This window comes from Triticum urartu, chromosome 7A, assembly GCF_056163025.1.
Source record: "Triticum urartu cultivar PI428250 chromosome 7A, HENAU_Tu73, whole genome shotgun sequence".
NCBI classification, from domain to species: domain Eukaryota; kingdom Viridiplantae; phylum Streptophyta; class Magnoliopsida; order Poales; family Poaceae; genus Triticum; species Triticum urartu.
This window is the reverse complement of record NC_141879.1, coordinates 187,153,957-187,172,591: the sequence shown is the minus strand read 5'-3', so window position 1 is coordinate 187,172,591 and position 18,635 is coordinate 187,153,957. Positions and strand designations below refer to the sequence as shown.

Below are 18,635 nucleotides of genomic sequence, written 5' to 3'. Positions count from 1 at the left end.
GTTGGAGATGCTCTCATGTTGCATCTTCTCTTGTTGATTTCCATTGATCTAGGGGTTATATGGAGATGCTTAGTAATCATGTTTTGTCATGTTTAACATGTACTTTAATGCTATGCTTTTGTTTGCCATGATCTTGCACTATATCATCTGTGTTTCATGCCTCCAGCATATCAACATGTTATTTCTGCTCACATGTATGCCCTGTTTTTTCACTAAGTCATAATATGTGTTATTAAGTTGTTTTTTACATTGATCATGTTGGATTAATCCTGATGCCTATGAACTTGAACCTTAATATTATTTGGAGCATGTTGTCTGTACTTTGAGTACATGTCAAGTTTATGTCCATATGTTTCCTGTAGCATGTTTTTTCTTTGATTGAAAATTGCTTAGTTGCTGTTTTGGGGAGATTGAGTTTGAAACTTGTATGGAGTGTATGTGTTGAACCGTGGCTCCGTTTAGAGCATACTCTACATGAAACTTGCTTGGTTTTGCATGTATTTTCATGTTACCTTGTTGCATCCATGTTTTGAAGTGTTTGTGATGTTGTTTTACTTGCATTTGCATCAATGCCATGTTTAACTTGTTTGTCTCATATCTTCTAGGTCGTAGCTCCGAATTAAAGGAACTTTGTATGTAACTTGACTAGAAAACACGTGTAGATCATCTTGGTGCACTTTAACTTGATGTTTAACAACTTTAACATAATGTTTTGTTCAAATCAGGACCAATTTTGAAGATTGCATATGAGGACTTACCGGAATTGTTATATGTTGTTTCCGACCTCATTTAAACTTGCTTTGATGTGTTGTTCTTGTATGCATCATCTCTTGCCATGAGTAGCATCATATAGCCTTGTCATGCATCATACTTGGTTGAGCATCATGTCTTGTGCATGCTTGTGTGTTTACCATATTGTTTGCTTCTTTCCGGTTGTGCTCCTTCTCGATAGTTCCTGTTTCGTTGCGATTGTGAGGATTCACTCGTCTACGTGGGATCGTCTTCTTCATGGACTCATTCTTCTTCCTAGCGGGATTTCAGGCAAGATGACTGTCACCCTGGATCGCACTACTATCTTTGATATGCTAGTTGTCTCGATGCTATCGCTATGTCGCGCTACCTACCACTTGTTTATCAAGCCTCCCAAATTGCCATGATAGCCTCTAACGTTTTTAGCCTTCCTAAGAAACCGTTGTTTGGCTATGTTACCGCTTTGATCAGCCCCTCTTATAGAGTTGCTAGTTGCAGGTGCAGTTGCAGGTTGTTCCATGTTGGGACATGGATATCATGGGATATCACAATATCTCTTATTTAATTAATGCACATATATACTTGGTAAAGGGTGGAAGGCTCGGCCTTATGCCTGGTGTTTTGTTCCAGTCTTGCCGCCCTAGTTTTCGTCATACCGATATTATGTTCCTTGATTTTTGCGTCCCTAACACGGTGAGGGTTTATGGGCCCCTCTTGACAGTTCGCTTTGATAAAACTCTTCTAGCAAGGACCAACATTGCTTTTAACATTTGCCATAATAAAAACTTGAACTAAATAATTAATTGGCATAGGGCGTCATGAACCCAAGGATTCTTTCTACATACAGGGGGGCAGTGCCGATGGTGTTGGTCCCAAACTAGAGTCGTGTGCGGCTTCCCCCGGGGAAACTCGGGTCTCAGTTGCTGTATGTTGTGCTCATCTGGACGTGGCCTGAGACGAGATACGTGCGGCTACTATCAGGGTGTCGGCACGCCGGGAGGTCTTGCTGGACTTGTTTTACCATTGTCGAAATGTCTTGTGCATCGGGATTCTGAGTCTGATCGGAGGGTCCCGCGATGGAGGATTGTCTCCACGGATCGTGAGCTTGTCATGGGCTAAGTTGGGACACCCCTACAAGGTTTAAACTTTTGAGAGTCGTGCCCGTAGTTATGTGGCAGATGAGAATTTGTTAATATCCGGTTGTAGAGGACTTGAAGTAAACTCGATTAAAATACACCAATCGCGTGCGTAACCGTGACTATCTCTTTTCGGGGAAGTTCGAGAGGAGAACACGGTTGGGTTATGTTTGAACGTAAGTAGTTCAGGATCACTTAGTGGTTGTTACTAGTTTGCGACCGTTTGCGTAGTTTCTCATCTTACTCTTGTATTCATAAGTTAGCCACCATACAATGCTTAGTCAATGCTTAGTCACGTGCTGCAACCTCACCACTTTACCCCTTCCTTACCCATTAAGCTTTGCTAGTCTTGATACCCATGGTAATGGGATTGCCGAGTTCTCGTGACTCACAGATTACTACAATAACAGTTGCAGGTACAGCTAATGCGGTGATCATGAAGTGAGAGCGATGTTTACTTGTTTTGGAGTTCTTCTACTTCTCCTTCGTTCAGGGGATAGGTTCCTGGTCGGCAGTCTGGGCTAGCAGGGTGGATGTTGTTTGAGTTTCTGTTTATGTTTCATCCGTAGACGGATGGTGTTCTCATGTATGATGTTTGATGTATTATGTGACATTTGTATGCCATTTGTATGTATTCCCCAACTATTATGTAATGATACGATATAATGATATCCACCTTGCAAAAGTGTCTCCAATATGCGTTTCTATCCTTGGTGGGACCTTCAAATTCCTTTAGGATAGAGTCGCATATTAGGCGTGACAATATGTATATTAAGTCTCATGTAAAATCACAATATGTATATCAAGTCTCATGTAAAATCACATCACAACGGATATTTACGAGTATTCATTCAAATTTATCCCTGTGATTGGCTACATGATCATACAAAGGGTTCAAGTGTGAAACAAATGGCCTGGAAAAAAGAATATAACCTATTCTTTCTATTTACCTTTTTGTCCACTACAAAAGTATGGCTAACCTAAAATAAAAGAAAATTTTGAACTTGGCCTAGCATCTACTCCCTACGTGCCACAATATAAGATCGTTTTTCAAGCTAGTAGCAAGAACATGTATTGCTATTAGGCACTACCCTCTCAAAGCACAAAAATACTATCCAAATCTGCTGGGAATACAATCCTACGCGGGAATCATGAGGCAGAGGCACGGACCAGATTGCGGGAGCATGTGGCTCCATGAGTCAAAATGGATTTCCGTATTCATTATACCTTGAAGAATCTAGCAGTGAGTTCCTGGAAGATGGTACACGCTCGAGGGCTCGATGCAAACCAGCAACGGAGATCAGTGTGGCCATCATGGCATCACCATACAACTATTAGGCACTACCATCTCAAAGCGGAATACAATATTCTTTATACTTAAAGAATCTTGCGCCGAGTTTCTGGAAGATTGAACACGCTCGAGGGCTCGACGCAAACCAGCAACAGAGATCAGCGCGGCCCTTGTAGGATCACTGTTCACCCATGACTTGACGCAAAGTAGACCGCAATGATTGCTAGCGTCAGCCGATTCCGAGTGGTAGCTAATGATGAGTGGATGACAGTGGCGACGATGGGATTGAATCATAGAGGGTTTTGACCGCTTGAGACCTTAGGCGACCTTATACATTTTTTTAGGATTTGGGACTCCGGACGCGACTAGCCAGCAACCCTTGGCTGCTAGCGGTCTAGAGCACACACCCTAAAATTAGTAGTGGACCTTTCCCCTGATCCAGCTGGCAAATCCAAAAAAGAAAAAAACAGTCCCCTCACGCACATGGCCCCCAGGGGCGAGTCTGTCACAATATTAACTACTGTCCCTACTGACATTAGCCTTATATAGGCTCACGCCAACGCACCAAATCGTCCTTCCCTTTCCCAGTCACAGGCCCCCAAACCTCACCCCCTTGACCTCCCCTTCTCCATCTGTTCCTCTCCTCCATTGCCACAACTGTTGCCCTCATTTTGGTGGCCATGGACCTGAGAGGTGAGCTTCCATCTTGTTGGGCCCTCTCAGATGCTTCTCTTTTACAAATGCCGCTTCTCTTTTACAAATGCCCGTGGAACGAAGGATTTATTAATGAGGGAATATACAACAACATGGCAGTTAATGTTTGTGAAACTGCAAAAAAGAACTACTAAGACATTACACATGCAAAATAATGTGTTTTTTGGGCAAATTGGTATGATGTGCATGCAAGTATGGAATGATTTCCAGGCAACTCTAACTGAAAACACAGGGAAACCCCTCTCTTGAAATTACTATTCTAGTTTATGCTTCAATTTTTTGCAAGTATCTGCAGAGTGTTGTAGGTTGCGCGAAGCTGTTGTTTTTTGGTTGATCTTCAAGCTTGTCAAAGCTTTTGGGCAAGTTGTGTATATGTGTAGGCAATCCAGGAGAAAAAAATGCAGGCAACTCATGTTTCTTGTGTGGTAGAAAAAAAATTAAGGAAAAAGGAGGTGTTGAAAATTACAGGGTTTGGCTTTTACTAGTGAATTTTGGGGCAAAATTTCTTGTTGAACTACAATTTGCAGTAGCTGCTGTGTTTCGTTGTGAATTTTGCTACTGGGTTTTGGGCAATGTATCTATCTGGGGATTTGCTCTAACTGTAGCTGATGTGCTGGTTGTGTTTCTAGCTGTTCACATATCTAGGCAAGTTTCTATAATGTTTGGGCAAGTAGGGAATGGTTTAGAGGCAACTCATGTTTATTTAGTTGTGTGAATGAAAACAAACATAACCCTCTTGAAGTTTTGGTTTTAGCTTGTGCTTTGGATTTTTGACAGGTATCTCCTAGGGCTGATGTGTATACAGGTGAAAAAAAGAGATTGATTTATTGGCCACCCATGCTTAAAACCCCAAGAAGCAAAAAACAGATAAAAATGTTTCACCTTATATGGATTTCTTCTAAGCAAAAACTTGCATATAAAAATTCAGGCAAAATTGACCCATATTTTGCTCGTGCAATGTTTAACTAACCAACCCACACATCAAAATTCAGCAAAAGAAAGAGAAGGTTTGATTTTTTTTTCTCACCTTGTTCATCCAGATTGCAACTATTTTTCCAGTGTTTCCCCCTTGTTTCTTACGCCGTGAGCAGCGAGTATTGATTTTACTACACCAATTGCAAGAAAAGGAATTAGTGAGCAACTATAGCGGGTTTTTAAGCAAATCAAGTATTGACAAAAAAGCTAGTCCTGTGAGAACCCGGACTCCCTTTGTGCTCGAGTTCTGCAAGCCAAATATTACCCGAAGACATCTATCCCTGAGGCGGTACCAGTGACTGGTTGCCTCACACTGCAGCAATCCATTGTATCAACGGTTGCGGATCAAGCAAAACTTGGGAACCTGTTCCGGGAGGCAAAGTACCAGTTGAGGCTAGGATTTTTGGAGTATAAAGTTCTTTTTCAGTCTCGTGAATGTAATGTTCCAGCCCACATGTCGGCAAGGCATGGTGCGGGAATGGCTTTGGACAGTGAGCGTGTTTGGCTCACTAACCTGCCTCCTGATGTAATTAGTGTTGTGGCAGGCGATCTTGCCGCGCGCACTAGCTAATGGAATGGATAGTGTTCCAAAAGAAAAGGCTAGTTCTGTCAGTACATGAAAACTATTTTGTATTCCTTTCTCCAACTACTGACTGTCGTACATCCAGAGAAACCCCTTGATGCTTTTCTTAAATTGGTTTTTGTACTAGTACTGTGTTGAGAAAAAAAAGAGCAGCCAACTTCTAGGATTTGTTTAAGAAAAATCACTGTTGGTAGTAAGCAACTCCACTTATTTGCTGAAACAAAAAAGTTGGATATCTTTGTGCGAAGCTTACCAGGAAGTGGATGTTGAACCTTCTTGCTTGGGTGTGTGCACAAAACCTCAAAAATGTTGCTTTGACTTTAGAATTTAGTGAGGCCCTGTAAACAGAACAAACAATCTGTTTAGGCAAGAACGTCTACAAAATCATATTTACGAAACTTAGGTGATTTAGGCAAGTACTATTTATATGTAGACAACTTATCCTATTGGAAAACACAACTTTTGTGCAAATAAAATCAACTTTTTGCTAAAAATAATCGCTGGGCAACTCGCGCCAGCCTCTTTAGTAACTTACTATCATACATTGGGCAAGTTTTGGACAAAATAAAACCCAATGTTCTCGGGAGCGGATCTTTGGGCAACTCACGCCAGCATCTCTAGCAACTAACTATCATGCGCTGGGCAAGTTTGGACACTTTCGGCTCAAAACATTGACGATTCCAGTCCCCCGCATCTCGGCAGTGGATCTTTGGGCAACTCACGCCAGCATCTCTAGCAACAAACTATCATGTGTTGGGCAAGTTTTTGGCACTTTCGTCTCAAATCATAGACGATTTCAGCACCCGCATATCGGGAGCTGATCTTTGGCAACTTACGTCGGCATCTCTAGAAACTAAATATCATGCATTGGGCAAGTTCTGGACACTTTCGGCTCAAGTCATAGACGATTCCAGCCCCCACATATCGGGATCGGATCTTTGGCAACTTACGCTAGCATCTCTAGCAACTACCTATCATGCATTGGGAAAGTTTTGGACACTTTCGGCTTGAGTCATCGATGATTCCATCCCCCCATCTCGGGACAGGATCTTTGGGCGACTTACACCGGCATCTCTAGAAACTAACCTTCATGTGTTGGGCAAGTTTTCAAGAATTTCTGCTGAAATCATACACAATTCTAGCCCCCCACATTCCCAAGTCGCAAACCACCGCCGCGCTCAAAATCATCGATTCGCCATAAACATGGGACCCCCACACCCCTCTTCAACCTCCCTATTCCGCCTCTATCACATAGAATTGTAGATGTGAGTAGAAAAACACATGCTTAGGGGGGCGATTTTGAGATACTTTCAAAAACGACAAAGACATACACAAAAAAGCTAAGTTGCCACGCATTAGTCACATAAATTGAGAAAAAAAAGACTTGCTATCATCCAGCCCTTGAAGAAAAAATGTGTGTGGAAACTACAAGTGCATGCATAAATTACCTCATTTTCGCATGTGTTCCGTCATTTTGGCTTTGATTCCTCCTCTTGTGTGACCTCCCTGGCTTCTTAATCATCATCTGGTGCACTTGCATTGCTATCTATGTCTAACGAGCGCTTCCCATGACAAATCACCTCTTTAGTGCACCTACACTTGTAGCCAATTATAGTCGGGTTTTGTTGTTGAGATGGGTGTGCCTGCATTGGAAAAACAAAAGGTGCTCATTTGTTTAGTAAATACAGTAGCATATCTCGAACATGAGAACACCACCGACACCGTGCCACCCCATATTATTGAAGAAAAAAACACTACTAAAAAAACAAAAGGAACAACTCCGGCCCCTTGCCTCCCCTTCCCTCTCTTTAATTTCAGCCGAGAGTAAAAACGTTGTTACCTCTATTTCTTCTGGACCCTCTTGGTTAGCTTGTAAATCCTGACCACCACTTTTGCTTGCTTCAGACATTGTCGATCCTGCAACAATATAAAACTTAATAAAATCAAAAAATGTATTTCAGGTTGATGAAAAACCAAACTATCATTATAACACTATAGTATCCTGTTGATAAAATGATTAACAGACTGGATCTGGCAACTATTTTACAAGTCCAGGCAACTCATGTACTCACTTCTGGCAAAAATCCCACACACAAAAACACATGGATTAAACATGAGAAAACCCACTGGCAGAATTCCACATCATGAAGGCAACTGTGGGTTCAGAAAACCAGGCAACTTGTGTTCGAACGCTGCGCAACATTTCTAGTTAAGGCAACTCGAATAGCATTAATCAGGCAACTCCTACGCAATACTGAAGCAACTCATGCAACTAAGTTAGCATGAAGTCAGGCAACTCCTACTACAAATTTCAGACAAAATCCCATCTCGGAAACAAACGAATCTGCCAAAAATCCCTTCCATGAACATCTGATTCACCCGTAACACAATCTCGTGAACAAAACACCATGAGGGATGAACCCCGTCCCTCTCTTTGTGCGCATGATTCCCTAACCTGAACAGAAAATGGAAATCGGGGGGGTGCGTGGAGCTGGACCTTACCTCAAGCAGCGGCGACTCCACCGCCAGAAACGAAGTCGTCGCCGACGACCTTCGCCACGCTCACCGGGTCTTCTGTAGTCCCCGTGCGCACCTCCGAAGCACGCACGCTCGAACGCAGCCTCGCCGCGCGCGCACCACCGCAGCTGCTCGCGCTATCCGTCACAGCCTCGCGCGCCTCCCCACACAGCCTCGTGCACCTCCGCCGCGGCCTTCTCCAGGCGCACCTCTGCAGTGCCCCGCGCGCGCCACAGCAACCCCGCGCACCTCCGTCGCGCGCGCTCAAACACCACCCATACCCTCTCCGTCTCCGGCAACCGGCGGCAAAAACATGATTTATGCCGACAACCGGCGAGCAAGATTTGGGGCGAGCAAGGAGGAATGGATTGGGATGGGGGGATACAGTGGCGCTCTCCCTGGGCGGTTTAGAAAACTACGCCAACGGCATCGAGAACGTGGGATAGTGGTGGGCCCCCTAGGTGAAAACATGTCGTAACAAGCCGCACCGAGAGCACGAAACGTCCGCCCCTGGATCGCGCGTGCGGGGCGATCGAACGGTTGTCGCTGTGAGTGCTGGCTCGCCACAACGAGCACGCATGCACTTTTTAGGATTTGGGACTCCTAGATGATTACCTCCTCCAATGAACTTTCCAAAAGTAAACGTTGATGCTGCAGTGGGGAGGAACAGATCTCACGGGGTAGTGGCAGCAATTAGCGGAAACCAAGACAGAGTGTTCTAGGGAGCATTTACAGTTGTCTTCCCTAATATATCATGTCCGACTACACTTGAGGCTATGGCAGTGAGAGAGGCAATGGCTCTGTTAGAGGATCTACATAATCAACATCTACATGTGGTATCCGATAATAAGATCGTGGTGGACGAAGTCAAGAGTGGAAGTTGTGCACGATATGGTGCAATCATTCGGGAAATTAAAGAAAGTACTAGGGTATTTATTTCATGCAATATAGCCCACGAATTTAGGAGCTCAGATTATGAGGCTCGCAGTCTAGTGAAGAATGCATTAACGCTAGGGGCTGGCCGCAATGTTTGGTTAGGCCAGTCCGACAAACTTTCTTTCATCCATGTAAACGTTGTGACGAATTAACAAAGTTTTGCGAGATTGTCTAAAGATACATGTCTGGATGTGTTTTATGTTGTATTGCATTATTGGTCCACAAACATGATTTATTTCCTATTTATAACCTCAAAACAATTACTCCCTCTGTAAATTAATATAAGACTTTTTAGATCAGTAGTTGTTCTGTCCTACCATGCAACGAATAAAATATCAGTTTTGCTTTTTTTAAGGTAAAATATCAGTTTTGCTCAGTCGACTGAGACTTCGCTATGTCTCAGTACTCAGTAGATGCTATATTCCTTTGATATTGCATGAAGATTCGTACAATTTTTTCTTTTCAGTTTTCTTCTTCTTTTGAGACTTGGTTAAGTCTCATTCGACTGTGGCCTAACCACCCATAAAATATAATAATTACACCGTGAAAGTATTGTTCGTTGTTGCAATAACAAATCAATAATAGTATTGTACGAACTGAGTCGCACTTATACGTGCATGAACCTTTTAGCCTACTTCCGAGATGTTCAGAGGATACAGATGAATAGAATCAGCCCATGGCGCACCAACAATTGTGTTGCCGGGAGACCTGATGCACTGCCAAACGGCGCTGTTGCACTTGAAACCAGAACCAAACCCGACCATCCATACCCGATCGCCCTTGCGCGTCCGCCTCTTGGCCTCCATGTATGCAAGCTCATACCACAATGAACTGCTGGACGTGTTTCCGAATCGGTGCAGCGTCATTCGCGATGGCTCAACGTCCTCATCTGATAAGCATAAGCTAGTTTGCACCGCGTCGATCACTGCCCGGCCACCAGAATGGATGCAGAAGTGCTGGAAGGCCGTGCGGAAATCAGGGACATATAGCTTGATCTTTCTCCTCAGCACCTTCCGTGCAATGAACGAGATCGCAAACAGCAGCTTCTCCGAGGGCGGGAGGACGAGGGGCCCTATTGCCGTGATGTTAACCGTGAGCGCTTCGCCGGCGACTGCCACAAGGTCCTTGGACAGGTATGCTCCTGTTTCTCCCACGTCGTCCTCTTTCATGGACAAGCACAGGTAAGCTCTGTCTTGCGCGGCGGTGAGCGTTCGCACGATGTGCGTGAGCCGGAAGCGGGACACGGACCTGGACGTTGACAGCAGCACCGCGGCCGCGCCCATGCGGAACAGGGCGGCTGGCAGCAGCATCGCCCGGTTCTTGCCGGTATAGTTGAGGAGAGAGGTGGTCTCCGTGGACACCATCAGGGCGCGCGCGCCCCGCGGCGCCACCTGCAGGAGGTTCCTCGCGACCTCCAGGGAGATGACCCCCGCGCTGCACCCCATCCCAGAGATGTGCACGCTTCGGATGTCCGCTCTGAGTTGGTACTTGTTCACGATGATGTCTGCCAAGCTCGGGGTCGGGCAGAAGACACTGCAGTTGGTGACGATTATGTCGATGGCACCAGGACTTATGCCCGTCTTGGCGAACAGATCGTCCACGGCTGCAAAGATCACCTGCTCCGCCTCATCGCGGCTTCCACTTAAGCAGCAGCGCGGGGGGATATAGTGCAGCGAAGGGTGGAGGTAGGTCTGGTCGCCGAGGCCCGAGCGCTTGAGCATGCGCGTCATGAAGTGGACACCGCCATCATCGAGGTACGGCAAGAAGCGGACATTCTCCACCAAGGATCCTATGGAGACGCGGCAACTAGATTTAGGCCTGCAGCAAGAGTAGTCGACGAGGTAGACGCTGCGCGGGCGACTCATCAGGTAGAAGGTGGCCAAGGCGAACGGGAGAAAGACGGCCAAGAAGACGTGAACCTGCCGCAAGCCATGGAGCCGGGAGAGGATCTCCTCGGGTCCGAGCTGTGCGGCTTCACGGAGAACGACGATGGCTGTGAGCGGTACGGCGATGACGACGAGGAAGTTGTTCACGACAAGCTGGAACGAGTGTTTGAGGTGCTTGTTGACACGGCGTGGTGAGATGACCATGTTTCTGAAGCGCCCGCGTCGTGATGGTGTCGTGGCTTTGTTGTTGATTCGTAGGTGATGAAGGTGTCGGAACTTAGGAGATTTAAAAGCACGCCGCAACGTTCACGCATGCATCTGTTTATGTCATTCCATTTGCGTTTGTAGTTGACTAGTTGTAGCCCATGCTGTCACCATTACAAGAAACCATTCTCACTCAAAGTACATGCACCATCTTGTGACAGATGTCATTGGTGACTGTCACATCCTGGCGTCTTCTAGACGGACCCCTTCTAGACTCGTGGTCTCGTGGATACGAACTTCATTATTTCCTAATTCTCATGTTTCCAATCTAACCGAACACATGATAATGTGTCTTGGATGAGCTGTTGATGTCTATCGGAGATTAATTCATCTGTCCTACCAAGAACATTATAGCTCTTTAATCAGTTGTTGGTGGGTGGCAATATGGGTGAGAGTGATCTATGCACTAACGCGTTTCTTTGTTCAGGAAAAGGAGCGACAATTTTGTATGCTCTGCGATGGAAGGACAAGAGTGATTTTCAAGTACATCAGTCGTAAATGTGCATGACAAACAACATTATTTCTTTCCTATGGGCATTCGTGGACCAAAATCGGAAAGCTTTAGGAGAGCTGGCCATCTAACCAGATGTATCAAATAAAAGGGCACACAATAATTTTTATTAATATTAGGAATTTTGTTACATAAAAAACTTAACCGACCCTAATCTACTGTTCATCGGAGTCCGGCGCTTGGCCGTCATCCGTCAACATCATTGATGATGGAGGTGAGGTCGCCAATCGAACCAGACGACAGGAGCGCAGATGCCCGGGCGGGGCTTTTCTTTTTGAGAAACACGAGGGTGCGGCTGTGTGGGACGTGGAGTTTCTTAGGTGGAGCTCAAATGAGCTCGGGTAAACAGTCTTATAAAAAAATCAGAAAAACTGAAAAAAATCTGAATTATTTTGTAGCAAATATTGACAAAAGTTCTAAAAGCTTTCAAAGATTTGTCATGAAATCATATTTTTGGAAGTCATGCAAAAAACAAAATCGATACTCTGAAAATGTTATTTTCAAAATCATTTTGGAGCACTGATTTTGATTTATTTTTTGCCATGACTTCCACAAATATGATTTCATGATAAAAAATTGAAGCTCTTAAACTTTTGTCAATGTTTGTCAAAAAAATCATATTTTCAAAATTTTGTTTGAATATTTTTGAATTTACTGTTCACCCGAGCTCATTTGAGAAGGTGAATTTCCGGCTGTGTGCCGCTTGTTTAGACACCCACACACACCTCGCCAGCGGGAGCCCGAACTGGGCCGTCCCAACAACCACCTGCTACGTTGTGCTGACATCATGCTTAATTATTATTTTTTTGCTTTCCTTTATATTTCGAATATTCTATATATATTAGAAAAATAATTTACATAAAATTTTGAAAAATGTTAATCTTGCATTTGAAAAAATCAACGTTTATTAAAAATATTTTTATGTATACAAAAAACATATAAAATTAATGAAAATAGTAAATATTAATCATGCGTATGAGAAATTTTGTGACAATTAAACATTTCACAAAACAAATACATCTGAAAATGCTTATAAAATGTAAAAAATGTCCATGTAATTCAATTAAAATGTGGCGTACAATCAAAAAATGTATGTCACATTTGAAAAGAAATCTTTGCATGTTTCAAAAATGTGTTCATGACATTTAAAAACAATTGTACGACGTACAAAAATGTGCAGAATTCAAAAAATGATTTTTTATCATTTGATGCTTCAACATGTATTTAAGAAAATGTTTAAAACATATCTAAGAAATATATTCAAAACAATTTTTTGTAAAAATATTAAACATTTATATTGGAAAAATGTTAAACATGTATCTAGCACCGTTGGTGGGCGTGTGGAGGTGTGTCTCCGGCGGGTCTATCTTTGATGGATTTGCTCGGATATAGTGGTTGTTCGTCTACGTTCGTGTGTCCTCGGATTTGATCTTTCTGATCTACGTTATTCTTCATCTGCTGCGGTAGCTGTTCTGGTGCGCAGGTCCTACGGGGCCTTAGCACGACGACTTCCCGACTCTCTACTACAACAAGTTGTGTCTGACTCCGGCGATAGAGAGGCGATGACGGCGGCGCATCTTCGGCTCGCTTCGGTGCTGGTAGTCGTCGTTATGTGGTCTATGGATCTAGATGTAATTTCTATTATTTCTGGTATTCGTTGTACTGCCATGATTGAAAATAAATAGATCGGAATTTTTCTCGCAAAAAAATATACAACGTATATCAAAAAGTATAAACATGATATGAAAACCCAACAAAGAAACTAAAAACAAAGAAACCAAAAAACCGAGAGAGAAACAAAGGAAACCAAAGTATAAAGAAGAATAAAATAAAATAATCAAACAAAACCATTGAAAAACAAGGAAACCCGAAAACTTAACAAATTAAAAATTAAAAACAAAGGAAATCAGCAAAAAAAACAAAGTAAGGCGAAGGAAAGAACAACGGCAAACGAAATTAAAGGAAAAATCCGTCAAAACCAATCAAACGCAATGGACGTATGTGGACGAGCTAAGGCATGGAACATACAAGCTAATGGGTCGGCATGTGGTCGCCCGCCCGTAGGCAGTTCCTACTAGGAATTGGTACGAGCGGGACATAGCCCTAGCTCATTCGCTGGTGCAACCGAACTGGGCCAGTTTGGGAAGGTCTCGCCAATGATTGAATTTCTTCCAAGTAAGAAATAATGAATCTGTTAAGATACTAACCCCCTAGATTTGGAGCCTCCTGAGTGCTTCGGGGGCTATGGGCCATCTGTAATGATGTGTGTTGTTGGTTAAGGGTTCTTGTTTATTTTTTCTTCACTTTTCTCCTTTTTATTTTTTTTCACATTTTAATTTTTGAACATTTATTAAAATCCAAAAATATTTAATAAATTTATGACCATTTTAAAGTTCATGAATTTATTTGAAGTTCATGAACATTTTAAAGTTTGTTAACATTTTTAATTTATGAACTTTATTGCAAAAAATTTAATATTGTTTTAAATCAATGAATATATTTTTATATTCCGGAACACTTTTTAAAAATATTTTTTTATTTTTTAACATTTTAAAAAGTCATTTAAAAAATCATGAACATCTTTTGATTTAACTAACTTTTTTCAAAAATAAAATGATAGCCAAGACTTTACAAGTTAATAGTGGAGCGAGCGAGTGGGGCATGGAGCTAAGTTGAGCGAGCGAGAGCTTCGTGGACCATCGCATGTGAACGTCATAGCAGCAATTCCAAGGTTTTAACACGGAATCAAAGCTCCCAAGGGGCTCGAAAAATGATCACCGACTGACACCGAAGCCGAAATGAGTAAGCACACTACAACCATGGACCAAAAAACTCCACTCTCTTAAAAAACCTCTCTAGTAGCACCCAACACGATATACGAAAAAAAACACCACCGAAACATAATTAAAAACCAAGATGACACATATAAAGTAAAATACCATAATAACCTACTAAAGAAAAAAGGCAGTCTCATGGGAGAAAAGTGGCGCAGCCAACCACACGTTAGCCTCTAATTGGACATGCCTAGGAAAACTGTAAGACCTTTTCGAGTGTTTCACCTCAACATCATCTCTTAACATTCCAAGTTAGATGTTGTCTACATTGCATATAATTAATGAGAGACAAATGATGAAAGTGTCTCTAACAGCTCTACACACAGGCGAGCACCTAGTGTTAAGATAATCCGGGACGAGTGACGATCTATCGAGGACCAAGCTATCACACAAGGCACGACATCGAGATTTGTTAACGAGGTTGTCGGTGTCAAAACTGGTAGATCTCGGGTAGGGGGACCGAGCTATTAGATCGGATCGATGGGTAATAGGAGAAGAACACATAAGGAGTTTACCCAGGTTCGGACCCTCTCTATGGAGGTAAAACCCTACGTCCTACTCTTATTTATATTATGAAGGTATCGAAGTACAGAGTTGATCTAGTTCGAGATCGTAAGTTGTGGTCTAAACCCTAGGGGTAAGATGAATGGGTGTATGGATGGATTCCCTCTACGGACTAAGCTTCCTGGTTTATATAGGCACCAGGGGTATCTGGGGTCACACAAGGTCGGTTGCCATCTAAGGATTTACATGCCGAATCTAGTCGAATATACTTGGAGTACATGCCAAGTCTTTAGTCGGCGCATTCTGATGGCCTCCGGAGTCTTGCTTCCTCAATGAGTTGGTAATCCGGCCAATACATTAGTCCGGCTGGGCTAGGACCCCCTAGTCCAGGACACCGTCAGTAGCCCCCGAACTTGTCTTCAAAGTTGAGGTTGTCCATCTTTGTTAGATAATGTCTTCAGCTTGGCGGTCTTCGGCTTGGTAGGCAAGTTCCACATCTTCAGATGGCCACCATACGAAACTTCCAAGCTCCTTCAATCAGGACATTATTGATGTCTACTACGCAACTTTATTCTTGTAGACACGTGTTGGGCCTCCAAGCATAGAGTTTTGTAGGACAGTAGCAATTTTTCCTCAAGTGGATGACCTAAGGTTTATCAATCCATGAGAGGTGTAGGATGAAGATGGTCTCTCTCAAACAACCCTGCAACCAAATACAAGAAACCTCTTGTGACCCCAACACACCCAATACAATGGCAAATTGTATAGGTGCACTAGTTCGGCGAAGAGATGGTGCTAAAAGTGTAATATGGATGGTAGAAATATATTTTTATAATCTGAATAAATAAAAATAGCAAAGTAGCAAGTAGTAAACGGGCATAAAAATGGTATTGCAATGCTTGAAAATGAGGCCTAGGGTCCGTACTTTTGCTAGTGCAATCTCTCAATAGTGCTAATATAATTGGATCATATAACCACCCCTCAAAGTGCGATGAAGAATCTTTCCAAAGTTCCTATCTAGCAGAGAACATAAGAATAAATTGTCTGTAGGGTACGAAACCACCTCAAAGCTATTCTTTCCGTTCGATCTATTCAAGAGTTTGAACTAATAAAATAACACAAAGCTATTCTTTCCGTTCGATCTATCCTAGAGTTCGTACTAAAATAACGCCAAAGCAACATATTCATAATACTCAATACCACACAAAGAACCTCAAAGAGTGCCCTAAGATTTCTACCGGCGAAACAAATGCAAGAACATGGATCAACCCCTATGTGTAGATTACCCCAATGTCACCTCGGGAATCCGCGAGTTGAGTGCCAAAATATACATCAAGTGAATCAATACGATACCCCATTGTCACCATGAGTATTCAATTGCAAGACATATATCAAGTGTTCTCAAATTCATAAAAGTATACAATCCGATAACAACAAAATCTCAAAGGGAAAAACTCAATTCATCACAGCAAGATAGAGAGGGGAAAACACCATATGATCCGACTATATTAACAAAGCCCGTACATCAAGATCGTGACATCTCAAGAACACGAGAGAGAGAGAGATTAAACACATAGCTACTGGTCCAAACCCTCAGCCCTGAGGGTGGACTACTCCCTCCTCATCGTGGTGGCCGCCGGGATGATGAAGATGGCCACCAGAGATGATTCCCCCTCCAGTAGGGTGCCGAAAAGGGTCTAGATTGGTTTTCCGTGGCTACAGAGCCTTGCGGCAGCGGAACTTCCGATCTAGGTTAACCCCGAGGGTTTTCCAAATTTTTGGGAATTTATAGGGTAAAGAGGGGGTGCGGGAGGCCACTGAGGTGGGCACAACCCACCTGGGCGCGCCTGGGCCCCCAGGCACCCCCTCATGGGTTGTACCCCCCTCGGGGCACCCCCCAGGTGCTGCTCTGGCCCATCCTGGGTGTTCTGGTTCATAAAATATCTCCAAAAAGTTTCACGGTGTTTGGACTCCGTTTGATATTGATTTCCTGCCATGTAAAAAACAAGCAAAAAACAGCAACTGGCGCTGGGCACTGGGTCAATAGGTTAGTCCCAAAAAATGATATAAAGTTGCTATAAAATGATTGTAAAACATTCAAGAATGATACTATAACGGCATGCATACTTCATAAATTATAGATACGTTGGAGACGTATCAATCATTTTTAGGGAGACCCAAACAAGCCCGACCATGTGTAGGCCAGATGCATATGCCTTCATCCGAAGTGTAAACTTTACTTAGCCTCGTAGACTAGCTTAGGTGAGCTCAACAGTCAATTACTGATAACTTTATTGGGGCGCCACTGCCAATGACGTAATGTGTTGGTTAGTAGTTGTTCGAATCGTGGTTCGAGACAAGCCTCTTACTGGCACGTCGTATCAAAACAGAGATCGTGCCCCACATTTTAGAGGATATCATCAATCAATTGATTCTTACCAAGCAGCCACGACGGCACGATAAGCCGAAACATGGCGGTTTGTACAGCACAAGGGGAGGGATGCTTCGCCTATTACAGGTTTATAAAGAGCAGGAGGGATCGAATCCAAATTCCCACGCTTTACTTCCGTTTCAGCGCCCAGACCCCCCAAACCTTTGTGAAAGTGCAACTAACACTGGGTGGTTTTGGTAATTCCTAACAACATATAGCTCATTGAGCTAATGATATATCAAGATAAATATGTCAGGAAAGCTCAATGATTGGCATGGCATGGATTAGAAATGTGGACCCCTCAAAATGCTAAGGACAAAAGATTGGCTCAAGCTCTAAAGCTCAAGACTCTACATTTTAATTTTAGTGATCCAAGATCACATTGAGTCCATAGGAAAAGCCAATACTATTAAAAGGGGATGAGGTGTTGCTTAATGGGTTGCTTGCTCAAAATGCTTAGTGATATGCTCCAAAAACGCTCAACTACTTTCTTATATCTACATATGTCCCAAACCAAAAGTCAAACTCGGCCCCATCGAAATTTTCTATCCGGTGCCACCGTGTTCATTTGACATAGCCACTGCCACAAACCCTAGTCACTTCGTTCTTACCGATAGGGATCTCGGTCTCACTGACATGGGATTGCAAACTCTCTGTTTCCCTTTGTAACGTTTCGGTCCAACCGAGATGAGCGATCGGTCCCACTGACTTCGCAATGCAAACTCTCTGTTTCCCCTTCGCAACGTTTCGGTCTCACCGAGATGAGCGAATCGGTCCCACCGAGTTTGCCTGACCAATTCTCTGGTTAGCTTATTACCAAAATTGGTCCCACCGAGTTTGTGTAATCGGTCTCACCGAGATTACATTATGCCCTAACCCTAATGAAATTGGTTACATCGAGTTGACATGTCGGTCCCACCGAAAATCCTAACGTTCATATTTTGAACTAAATCGGTCTGACCGAGTTTCATTATTCAGTCCCACCGAGTTTGGTGATTTGTGTGTAACGGTTAGATTTTGTGTGGAGGCTATATATACCCCTCCACCCACTCTTCATTCGTGGAGAGAGCCATCAGAACATGCCTACACTTCCAACACATATTTTCTGAGAGAGAACCACCTACTCATGTGTTGAGGTCAAGATATTCCATTCCAACCATTTGAATCTTGATCTCTAGCCTTCTCCAAGTTTCTTTCCACTCAAATCATCTTTCCAGCAAATCCAAATCAGTGAGAGAGAGTTGAGTGTTGGGGATACTATCATTTGAAGCATAAGAGCAAGGAGTTCATCATCAACACACGG

At 43.3% G+C, this 18,635-nt stretch overlaps 1 protein-coding gene and 1 long non-coding RNA gene across 5 annotated transcripts; both read right to left on the bottom strand.

The window, feature by feature from the left end:
* Positions 1-3,442: 3,442 nt before the first annotated feature.
* Positions 3,443-8,406, bottom strand: LOC125528768 (uncharacterized). 4 transcript variants are annotated; one of them, XR_007292469.2, is made up of 6 exons: positions 7,952-8,406; positions 7,290-7,366; positions 6,898-7,092; positions 5,703-5,787; positions 5,132-5,230; positions 3,443-4,997 (listed from the first exon to the last, which is right to left on the bottom strand). It is a non-coding gene; the product is annotated as an uncharacterized LOC125528768 (long non-coding RNA). The 4 variants fall into 4 exon arrangements; XR_007292468.2 differs by lacking the exon at positions 5,132-5,230 and having other exon boundaries at positions 3,443-4,005; positions 4,919-4,997; positions 7,952-8,404; XR_007292467.2 differs by lacking the exon at positions 5,132-5,230 and having other exon boundaries at positions 3,443-3,928; positions 4,919-4,997; positions 7,952-8,404.
* Positions 8,407-9,332: 926 nt separating this feature from the next.
* On the bottom strand, positions 9,333-11,088 carry LOC125528767 (3-ketoacyl-CoA synthase 5). The gene has a single exon (XM_048693206.2). The coding sequence runs from the start codon at positions 10,990-10,992 to the stop codon at positions 9,529-9,531; it is 1,464 nt and encodes a 487-aa protein (XP_048549163.1). The 5' UTR covers positions 10,993-11,088; the 3' UTR covers positions 9,333-9,528.
* Positions 11,089-18,635: the final 7,547 nt, after the last annotated feature.